The following is an 11,244-nucleotide window of genomic DNA, read 5'->3' on the forward strand; positions in this document are numbered from 1 at the left end:
ACCCTAGAAATATTCAATAAACCGAGAGTTTTGTGGAAGGATCTACCTCTCTGTACGAAACGGACTAGGATTCATGTACCCAAGGACCTCCCCCAGTTTGCTAGGCTCGTAGATATATCTCAAAAATCTCTTGGTCGTTTACATGTACCCTGTACACATTCCAACGTAATAAAACACAAGCAAGGTGTAGGGTTTTATCTCCTTGGAGAGTTAACCTGGGTAAAAATATTCAGTTTAATAACCATTGTTTTGTTTACAATACTTGAACTTATTCCCACCAACTTGAGAATTTGCTTTGGAGACAATGACTTCTTTTATAACTTGTGCCCAAAGTTTTCATTCTAACAAACTGATTTTTTTTGTTGGACTGACGAACTGATATTGCATCGATAATGTTTTCATGCCAACTGGTTAGTTTTAGTTGTAACGATTATATTGGTAACCAAATTTGTTTCTAACAAAATAGGATTTTGCTTCCGTCTATCTGCAAAACAAAATGGCTCTTCGGTTAGTATAGCATTCTTGTGGCACAAGGCTAGCTAGGATTGTCAAACGAATGAGGGTTAAAGTTTGGGAGAATGGAGCCAAAGAATTCCCCTTCATCTCTTCTCTCATCGTCCGTTCATCGAGAAAGAACGAAATATATAGTTTTCAATGACACCGAATTTCAATCAGGGCGTTTGGTCTAGTGGTATGATTCTCGCTTTGGGTGCGAGAGGTCGCGAGTTCGATTCTCGCAACGCCCCAATATTTTTTTGTTTCCCCGGGCATCAGGGGAAGGAAATCACCAAGAAGATTATTATTTTCAGCTTGAGAAGAGAAAATTATTCAGCAAATCAAATGGATCGATTGATTTCCATCCATGTTGCTTCTCATCTCAGCGCTCCATCTACTCCTAGAACAATTCACAGGAATCAACAACCTGAGTACAACATGTATCCCAAACAACAAGCATGAAAAAGGCAAAAAGGTCAAGGTGATGAGATCATCTACATAGCAGTACATATGTGAGCTTAGGTTACTTATTGCTCGGCGGTCCTCTGCCTCTTGGAGCACTTTGCCTGCACGGCCAGCGTGGCCGTGGTGCCCGGGCAGTTGAGGTCCCCGCCGTACACCTCGTGCGACACGGCCAGCACGCAGCTCCTCTTCCCCACGCACGCCTTCTCCACAATCTCCTTGGCCTTGGGCGTGTGGCAGTTGCCAAACGTGTAGTTGCCGCAGATCCCCAGCGGGTTCCCGTAGCTGGCGAACACCACCTGCTGGATCATCTTCTTCTCCGGGCACGTCAGCACCGCCCGCGGCTTCAGGTCGTCCGCCACCATCGTCAGCTGGCTGTCCTTGGTCTCCCACGACCGCACGTGCCCGGGGTTGGTCTCCGAGATGAAGCTGCAGATGTTGTCGCGCTTCACCGTCAGGATCATGATGGCGTCCGGCCGCCCGCCTTCCTCCTCGAAGATGGTCAGCACGTTCCCCGTCGGCTTCAGGAAGCACCGCGGCACGTGGTACAGGTACTGCGACGGCCGCCCCAGCGCGTGCTTGTACGAGCTCCAGTATCGCCCCAGCCCTTCGCCGTTGACGAACAGGATGCCCTTGCCCATCGGGTTCATGTCGATCACCACGGGGTCCTCCCCGCTGGGCATGTCGAAGCGCCGCCGGTACCACGTGAGCGGCTTGTCGAACACCGCGGGTTGCCACTGCACCTCGCCGCCCTTTTCCGTGAAAGCCTGCTTGCGCTCGCCGTCCAGGCCCACGATGTGACCCCACCCGTTGCTGGTGAGGTCCAGCGTCCCCGTGTTGAGGCCCTGGATGGTGACCGAGTGCACGCCGGCCTGCCGGCGCTCCAGGTAGGACCCGCTGTCCTGCAACCCCAGCGTGCTGGACAGGATGGAGATGTGGTTGATGCCGACCTTGACATCGATGGGCTTCTCCAGGCTGAAGGCCTTGTTCATCTTTGTGCCATGGCCGCAGCCGACTAACTTCTTGTTGACGAACGCCACCATGGCGTGCCCATGGCTGCTCGCCTCCAGCACCGGCTTGATGTCTAGCCTGGACGGCAGGTCCTCAGGGTCCAGCAGGAAGCTGCCACCCACCGTACAAACCAGCAAAACATTGGCATTGGCATTCGCATTCGCAAGATACTATAGTAATACGTAGAGGAGAGACGTACCTGGTTGTGTACCAGAGGTAGTCGGTCTTGTCCTTGGTCATGTTGTAGGCCTCGAGGGGCTTCTCGCTCCGGTCGGTGCTGAACTTGTAGGTGGGCACCTGGTCCCCCTCCGTGTACATCTCCCACACATTGTTCTGCACCGTCTGGTCCGTGAAGTGGAAGGTGCGCTGGTTGTGCTGCGCGTTCACGTATTGCGTGCTGAACACCACCGTCTTGCAGTCGCCCAGGATGCTGACAGACCGCCGGGGCACGAAGTACTTCTGCCCGCGGAACGTCACCGTCCCGTCCTCCTTGGTGTTGTGGTTGGACAGGAACGCCACGCACACCTTCTGCTCCGGGATCTCGAACACCCGCGCCTGCATACCATACCATACCATACCATACCGGTCAGGTCAATCGGCGATCATAACAAGATAGCAACAAGAGAACTGAAGAGAAGAACCTCGTAGAGTTTGCCCAATGGCTGCGTGGAGGGGGTCCCAAAGAGGAGAGCGTTCTTGCACAACCTCAAAGCATGGTGCAGGTCCTTCAGATGGCCCCACTTGGGCTCTTTGAACATTCCTGGACCAACCAAAACGTTCATCCATGAATCAACATAGTTAAGCATATTCAGAGTTTGAGAGGATTCATCTGTCTCTGCTTTACCGAATTCGTCCAGAGGCGCCTCGTCGTAGTATCTCGGCATCACGAAAGAGGCACCCGTTCTTCCAAAGTTTGTTCCTCCGTGGTACTGTCCACACAGGCAAGGCAACCGTGTGATTCTGTCAGAAATATACTCTAGTTTCATCCTAACGCCATGTCAACAACAGGTTGGTTGGTTGGTTGGTTGGTTACTGGACGGTACCATGTAGTAGTTCACCATGCTGCCCCCCACCGAGAAGAACCGCGCCACGGCAAACGCAATGTCCTCGGCAGATCTCTGAGACGGAGGATCACCGAATACTCTGTATCTGCAAACGCCAACAAAAAACAATTCAGCACCCGACAGTCTCTCCTTGATGGACAAGGTGAAATTGATAACTGAACTCACTGAGCAGTCCAGTTCTCGGTCCATAACAGGGGTTTGTTCTTGTCAACTGGACCTGGCCATGTATCTCCGCAGTGCCTACCGTTGCAGGTAGGAATCTAGAGAGGGAAAAACAAGATTATGGCTTAAGCATGGTTAATAAATTATATCATGGTAAAAGAAACTTAAACATGTCAGATCATGCTAATAAATTACCACGTCCGCTGGAGCTTTAGTCTGCTTGCACATGATCCATGGCACCCCGATGTCGGTGCTGATGGCCATCTTAGCTGCCCATTCGATGTACCTGGTGCCGTTTTCTTTGAACGCCGCTTCCATGTGCTGGTACTCATTCTCGATCTATTTTTTTTCAATGCAGGGTGCATTTCATTTGAGAAAGCATACATGATAGGTATAAGTATTCAGCAGGAAGAAAAAGGGTCAAGATATGCATGCAGTACCTGCGCTAGAATGATAGGGCCTCCTTGTGATGCGAAGAGCTTGGCCTCCTTGAGCTTGTTCACTACGAGAGTGACAAACTTCTGCATGAGCTTCTGCATATGTAAATAGAAAAACCAAGGTGAGGACGCCGTTTCAATTATTTCTGTATGTAGCAAAATTTACGTAGAGCTTTTTTCTTTCTCGAAATGCATCTAGTTTTACCGTTGAGAAAGGAAAAGAAATGCATCTACTCCCTCCGTTCCTAAATATTTGTCTTTTTAGAGGTTTTAAATGGTGACTACATACGGAGCAAAATGAGTGAATCTACACTTTGAAATATGTCTATATACATCCGTATGTGGTGACCATTTGAAATCTCTAGAGAGACAAATATTTAGGAACGGAGGGAGTAGTTTGGTATGTCCGCAACTAATAATTCTGTGTGGTTTGATGGTGTGATTGATCACCTTGAAAGGCTCATTGTCTGTGCGGAATATGATGTCGGGGACCTCCCGGAGCCAGTAAGGCAGCCCTCTGGAAGAGGAAAATCACAGATTAAACGGAGACCGTGAATGCAGATGAGCCAGAAATCGAGCAATACACGATGAGATTGAGATGTGAAGCAAAGAGACGAACAAACCCATGGTTCCACTCCGCCTGGACAAAGGGCCCGATACGGACCATGGCGTACATCTCATGCTCCTGGATCAGCTTGAAGAACTTGATCATGTCGTACCTCCCCTCGAAGTTGTACTGAAATCGACCGTGGATGGATCCAAGGAGGAATGGACGATGAGCAGGTACGTAGGTATACGATGAGATGAATGAGATGGGGAGTGCGTGACAGTTACCACGCCCATCTCGGGTTCATGGACGTTCCAGAAGACGTAGGACTCGATGACGTTGAGGCCGCCTTCCTTGGCCCTGGCGATGAGGTCGGGCCACTCGTGGAAAGGGCTGCGTGGATAGTGGATGGAGCCGGAGAAGAAGATGTCCCTCTGTCCGTCCACCATGAGCGAGCGGCGGTCGTACGAGATGACGGTGCCTGGTTTGGTGAGCTGGTAGGCGTCCCCGCCGGCCACGAGCGCGACGACGGCGATCGCCGCGGCGGCGAGCCGGACGTGGAGGAGGGACATGGTGCGTGGAAGCTAGGGGCCACAAGTTCGCGCTCCCGCTAGTCCTAAAATAGGAGGGAGGCGTTGAGTTTAAAGGGATGGCGCTGTGGCCGCGCGGGAGCGCAGGGAGCGACATGCGCGCGCGCCATGCCCTCCGTCCGTCCACGCATCAGCATCACCCACGAAACGGTTGGCCTCGGCGGCCCGCGCGTGTGCGGGTGCGGAGCTTCTTGGTGGTGGTTTTAGGCGGGGCGGGTTTTTTTCTGACTGGATCAGCCGTGGATCGGCATTGTTTGCGGCGGGGTTGTTGCATGCCGTGCTTCAGTAGCCTTGAACGGGCATCGTCACGCCGTCACGGTCACCTCCGCCGGTGCTACGACTTCCACCTTGAGCCGGCGACGGAAGACACTGCGTGGAGGAGCTCCGGACGTGCTTTGCTATGACCATCGCCTCCGATCACTGGAATAGCGATCTTCTAGAAGCTCTATCTTAAATCCCGGCCCCGCAAAACAGGCCATTCCTTGGCTGCTAGAGCCGTTGGAAGCGACACAGGTGTCGGTAGGCTTGTTGGCGCAGATCCATAAAATATTATCTTGCTCTGAGAGTTGTATCTCTGAGCTTCAAAAGCATGTATCTGATCATGGTGGGATTCGATACCACTGACGCCCCATTCGACCCATTTCCAGCATGGATCTGATCTCGAAAAAATGACGTGAAGAAATAAATATGAGGCTAAAGTAGTGAAATGACAAAATGCAGATAAACTGAAAACTGTATGAACAAACTTGCTAAACTAGCTGGGATTTCTTGACAAACTAGAAACTATGATTGAGAGCTTTATTTGAGAAGACTTAACATGGACTGGAGCAACTGAAGGTCTGAACACTCATAAATAAGAAAACCGTCTAGACAAGCATAACTAAATCTTAGTGCTTGTAGGCTGTGTTGGGCTTACGATCGAAACAATGAATACTAAATTAAGAATGAACAATGAATACTAACTAACCTACCTATGTGGTAACTGGTAACACACAAAACTGAAGAAAACGACACCCAACACTGAAACTAGTAACATAACTGAAGAAAATGACACCAACCCCTACAGGTACAGAAAAAAGCTAGAAAATGAGCAGGGACTTACTGGAAAATGACAGAGTGAGTAAGCACTAGGGACTTATAGACTGATAGACTGAACAATGATGCAAGCTCATAGACTAAGAAACAAACTGAAGAACTTAGGTGAGGAAGGATCACAATTGACAAAAATTTAAAAGAAACTGATAACTGAATTATTAACTATAGAAAATTGACAAAATTTAGTGTGACTGAACAATGATGCAGGCTCACAGACTAAGGAAATACTAGCACGAGTACTGATTAAAGAGATTGAGCTGAGGTCAGATTAATAGGTAATGAAAACTAAAAGAATAAAAGAAACACTAATGACTGAAACAAAATTATATAAAGGTACTGAAAACTGAAGACTAGACTACAGAAACACTGAAACAAAGATTCTAAAGAGACGGAAAACTGAAGAACTAGAGATAGAGAGAAAAGAGGGTTGAATAAACAAGACAGAATGGTGGTTGAATAGTAAGATGACTCAAGAAACACTGGAAAGTGAAGGACTGAAGGCAGAGAAAAGAAGACTGAAGAAACAAACACTTCCTAAAGACTGAAGAAACAAACACTTCCTAAAGACTGAAGAAAGAAGACTCAAAAGAGACATGATCTGCAATTTCCATGCTTGATGCTTGTTGCTCACATATTTGTTTTTGAGTTCATATTGTATTTACAAGAGACTGAATTTTGTAGGTGAATGACAGTGGGAATGAGGATATCCAGGATCAATGCCTTGGAAGCCAAGAAACTATATTCATGCAGGTGCAAAAAATGGATGAAAAAAATGCTTCTTATTTTTTGCTTATTTTTTATGCCTTGCAAATTACGTCTGGAAACCGACAGAAATATTGACGATGATGAAAAAGCCAAACTTCTCTTATGTTGCGCTGTTGCGGGGTTATATTGACCTAAATAGAGGCTCTCACAGCATCAATGCCCAGGTGCGCGGAACATTTAAAATTGATTTTTAAAAACAAAAAAAAAACACATGCTAAGGGAAAAAATGAGATAAACTTTGTGCAAACTCGTGTGCAGGGGCAGGAGTCGTGCTCGTATGTTAGTGACATCGGTCAAGCAGGTAATGAGGGTGAAGCTCTGGTACATTTACCACAAACAGGGGTGGCTCAAGTATTGGAAAACACCGACACGTCAACCAACACACCAAGACTTGAGGTAGGGTGGAAAGAATAAAATAAAATCGGAAAAAAGGACAAAAGATGTGGAACTTATATGCAGGGCAACAGAACGTTGAGAGGAAGAAAAGCTAAGACATCATCGCCAGGAACTTAACTACTGATGTCGGTTTGCAACTGCAGCAGTGAGAGAATGCAGCAGCATCCTCGAGAAAATATCCAGCTTCAAAATGAAAATGATGAAAATGAAAAAGCTCCTGACCTGCAACTCTGATTTTCTTTGCTTGTACCTGCAAGAATGAAAAAAAAGTAACAAAAGATACTATTTTATCAGTCATTGTATAAACTTCAGAAAAAAGATAAAGCAAAAAAGATTGACAGAAAGGTTTACAATTTTTTTCGAGAAATGTTGAATGGGAAAACTTGAAAAAAGAAGAGAAAAAATTGTTGGTATCTATGCTGAACCAAAACAAAAAATGCTTGCACGGGCGATTGAAAACTGATGGGCATATGCAGAATTTGTTTGCTTTTGTTACTGCTTGGCTTGTAGCTTAACCTGTAAGAGCCTATGTTACCAAAAGAACAAAAAAAAGATGGCGTCGTGCAAAAGTTGAACAAAAAACAGGAGAAACAGAAAAATGCTATGAAGAAAAACATAGCTCCTCCCTGGCCAGCCAAACAGTCAATGATCCATGAGCACTAAATTCAGAAAGCACTACTGCTAAAAAAGTCAATATAACGCGAACAAACAAAAATAGAATTGACATATCCGGCAACAACCATGCCGTCATCGCTGTTCAACGCACGCGCATGGCACAAAAAAGGGCTTGTCTGTAGATCCAAGACAAAACTTCCCCATTTACAACAGGCATGAGGTGTCTGCACATCCAAGACAAAACTCCCCCATTTACAACGGGCGTGAGGTGTTTGTACGTCCAAGACAAAACTCCCCCCTATCCCCCTCCACTAACAATGTTCTTTGTGGTGTTAAAAAAAAGTTCTTTGTGAGACATCGGAAAAAAAGTAGGCGAACTCTCTTTCTCTTGATATACGTCCAACAGGCCCAAAATACATAGAGAAACCAAAGCTATCATGCAGGATTGTCGACGAAATCACCCTGTAGAAAAGAAAAGAGAGGAGAATCACATAGAGAAAGTAAGACAACAGTTAAAATCACAAAAATAATGAAAAATGCAAAACAACTTTAAATATATATATATATATATATATAAGTGAAAATGAATAAAAATTAAGGAAGAAAAACCTGTAGGTTGAAATCAGTGACAAGCCTCTTGTCTGCGGTGTTTTTCTTCCAAAAGAATAGTTGATTCATATATTGAATCCTTATATTCTGGATATCATCCTGTGAGAAATGCTTCCGCGGATCCAAGGCTGGTTCCCATATCTCCATTATCTTCTTTGGGAAAAATCCACAATCATCTCTGCGAAAATTAAGGTTATGTTACAGAAAGCAAAATCAAGAATGAAACGAATATGAAAACAAAAAATAGCCATGACAAAAGATCAGATGTCCAAAACACAGGTCAAGAACAGCCCCCCATGAAAATATTATTGAAAAAACAGATGTGTAAAAATCAACAGGCACCTAAAAAAAGAACTAACAAACTAAAAACTGTTGCATGATATAGAAAGAAAAAAGAGGAGATGATATGAACTGTGAACAAAAACTACTACAACCTGACAAGTTGTCTAACCTCCCTGATTGGATAAGTGATTTTTAGGCATTGTAGTTCAAAAATATGAATTGGAGTTTGCTGCAGTTGAACTTCATTTTGAACTATATCCATTGCAAGAAAGAACTAAACAAAAAATAGGCCCTCCCATCTTCGAGGCACATCGATCTTTCACAACTGGCGCGCAACCTAGCCGACCCGTCTCCTGGTAGATGTTGATTTCTTCAGGTGTGTTCAGAGAAACTAATTCAGGGGTGCTCTGATTTTTTACTGTTGGCCCCTGAAGAAAGTGACTTCGAACAAACCTGAATTGGAGGCACTACAATGCAAAACATGATCACCAGAACATACTGAAAAATTATAATAGCCAATACATAACAGGTAACGGGAAAAATTCAGGTCCGTTCGTTTTAATGTGAAAAAAACACACCAAAAATAATTGTGAACTTGCTCCCAAAACTCGGGCCTGAGAAGCAAAACCATCTCCATGATGAAGGAATTACTTAATAAGCTGAATAATGTACAGAACATGCTTAAAACTGAAATAATTTAGTACCAAAAAGTAGCTCTCATTCACTGAAGTGAAATAATCTAGTACCAAAAACAACGAGGCGGATTTGGGGATGAAATTTGGGGACAGAGTGACACACGCGCATAGGTGGCTGCAAAATATTCAGGATCGTTTCTGATGAAGCACTCCAAATCGCAGAGGTGAACTAAGCTATCACAAAACGTTCCTACCCAAAAACCAGCTAGCTGAACAACCCCTGCGACATGGCTCTATGCCCGGCGACCACGACGATGAACTGAGTCAAACACATAAAGAGGCAGATCACAGAGAACAACAAAAATTGGACAGAGCGAGGACAACAGGGAGACGGGAGTATACCTTGCGCCCCACCGGCTCCGGCGAATACTACATCACCCATCGACGGCGCTTGCTGGTGGCGAGCACGAAGGGGTAGCTACGGCCGAGCTCCTCTCCAGACCAACACCTCTCTTGCCTGCGGCCCTCCCTGTGAAGCACGCCTCCCGCGAACAAACCCCGCTTGTGGGGTGACTCGCCGGGCGCCGTCTTCGCCTGGCCGACCTGCCGCTAATCACCGGCGAGCGGCGAGGAGCTCCCCGTTCCCTCCGCCGCCTCGGCCAACCCCTTCCAATCCCTTCCCCAGCTAAGACAAAGGCCGCCGCCCCACCGACTGAATTAGAAATTCAAAAGACAATGGAAATTCGCGAACCCGAAAGCCCAACACAACACAAAAAAAAAGACCCGGTTCACGCGAGACTGAGGTCGTAAGACGCGCGGAGATGCGTGTGGATCGGACGGACAGAAAATGACCCAAGACGAATTCAAAAACAGACAACTGAAAAATAGTACTCCCTCTATTCATTTTTGTAAGTCGTTTAAGACAGCTGAAATTGAATTGTTTTAGGTGCTGTCTTAAATGTTTAAAAGGTCTTACAAAAGTGAACAGAGAGAGTAACAGTGTTTTTAAAATTTACTGGTCATTGTTTCCTTCTAAATTTTCTTCTCAGGAGAGGATTTGTGCTGCATACATCATGTCTAAAATCCTTGGTGCCAAGATGAGGTGTTATTCTAATATGTTGGTTTAAGCTTTTAATTCAAACTCAAGTCTGGGATATATAGTTCACCGTGATCTTTTTGGCTTTTTATATAATTCATCTGTATGCATGCATGTTACACTTGTGAGTAGGAGAGGAGAGGAAGACATGATATGCTATGTACTACTCCTTGTTTAATCCCATTGATTCGCTCAGTGTCCACTACCGTCCTATAAAAATGATCGATGGAACTTTTCGATGAAATAAAAACAGATCCGCTCTCCCTTCTGGGCTTCTGGCCAAAGTGAAAAGACGAAGAATTCTTCTGGGATAGTGGCGCTTGTGCCTATTGTGTTTCTGGTGGGATGCCGAGGTAGTGGAAGTCGGAGCGCTCCCGACGGTGGATGTACGCCGAGGCGGCGGCCTCGGATGGCCATGCAACGACGGGCCTATGGGGTAGGTCCGCTGCTTTGCTTGGCATGGGCGGCGACATGGTGCTGCGGGGGTAGTGAGTTCGTTGGCTCGGTCGACGCGATATAAGGAGTCGGTCTGACTGGAAGTCAGGGCAGCGGCCCCGGATGTTTGGCACGGCGTTCGTGGTCTGCGGGCGATCATCTCGGGTAGCAAGGGCTACAAGGCGCTTGAGTCGTGCGGCGTTGTGGCTCGCATGCGGGCGGGGATGTCGGAACGGCGGCTCCGGCGTTGGATTCGTGTGTTTGTTGCGATTGTAGCCTTGGGTCGTGTGGTCGGCGAGGCTTCGTCGCTTATGCGGCTATTGGTCTGGTTTTCTTCATAAACGAGTCACTCTATTAGGTTTTTCGATCTGGTTTTTCTTATAAACTGGATTATCTCTCTTCTTCTATAATGCAATGCCTGAGCTTCTGGCCCTCTCACGAGGATTCGTAAAAAAAATAGTATCTTAAGTCCATAACTTTTTCACCGTCGTTCAACTTTCTTGCAAATTAAATTATGCAGGCTCACACTTTGCATTAACTTTCTCTGT

At 46.4% G+C, this 11,244-nt stretch overlaps 1 protein-coding gene and 1 non-coding gene across 4 annotated transcripts; one reads left to right on the plus strand and one right to left on the minus strand.

The window, feature by feature from the left end:
* The first annotated feature begins 674 nt into the window (after window positions 1–674).
* On the plus strand, window positions 675–746 carry TRNAP-UGG. The gene has a single exon. It is a non-coding gene; the product is annotated as a tRNA-Pro (tRNA).
* Window positions 747–890: 144 nt separating this feature from the next.
* On the minus strand, window positions 891–9,896 carry LOC125525892 (beta-galactosidase 11-like). 3 transcript variants are annotated; one of them, XM_048690899.1, is made up of 14 exons: window positions 9,568–9,896; window positions 8,249–8,426; window positions 7,247–8,101; window positions 4,466–5,422; window positions 4,255–4,367; window positions 4,082–4,148; window positions 3,635–3,727; window positions 3,390–3,533; window positions 3,198–3,292; window positions 3,012–3,117; window positions 2,813–2,897; window positions 2,610–2,728; window positions 2,168–2,523; window positions 891–2,079 (listed from the first exon to the last, which is right to left on the minus strand). In XM_048690899.1, the coding sequence occupies exons 4-14, from the start codon at window positions 4,748–4,750 to the stop codon at window positions 1,023–1,025; spliced, it is 2,520 nt and encodes an 839-aa protein (XP_048546856.1). In that variant the 5' UTR covers window positions 4,751–5,422; window positions 7,247–8,101; window positions 8,249–8,426; window positions 9,568–9,896; the 3' UTR covers window positions 891–1,022. The 3 variants fall into 3 exon arrangements, with proteins under 3 accessions (XP_048546856.1, XP_048546855.1, XP_048546854.1); XM_048690898.1 differs by having other exon boundaries at window positions 7,143–8,101; XM_048690897.1 differs by having other exon boundaries at window positions 4,466–8,101.
* Between the last annotated feature and the right edge of the window lie 1,348 nt (window positions 9,897–11,244).

The sequence above is a fragment of the Triticum urartu genome, chromosome 7 (assembly GCF_003073215.2).
Source record: "Triticum urartu cultivar G1812 chromosome 7, Tu2.1, whole genome shotgun sequence".
In the NCBI taxonomy this organism is placed as follows: Eukaryota; Viridiplantae; Streptophyta; class Magnoliopsida; order Poales; family Poaceae; genus Triticum; species Triticum urartu.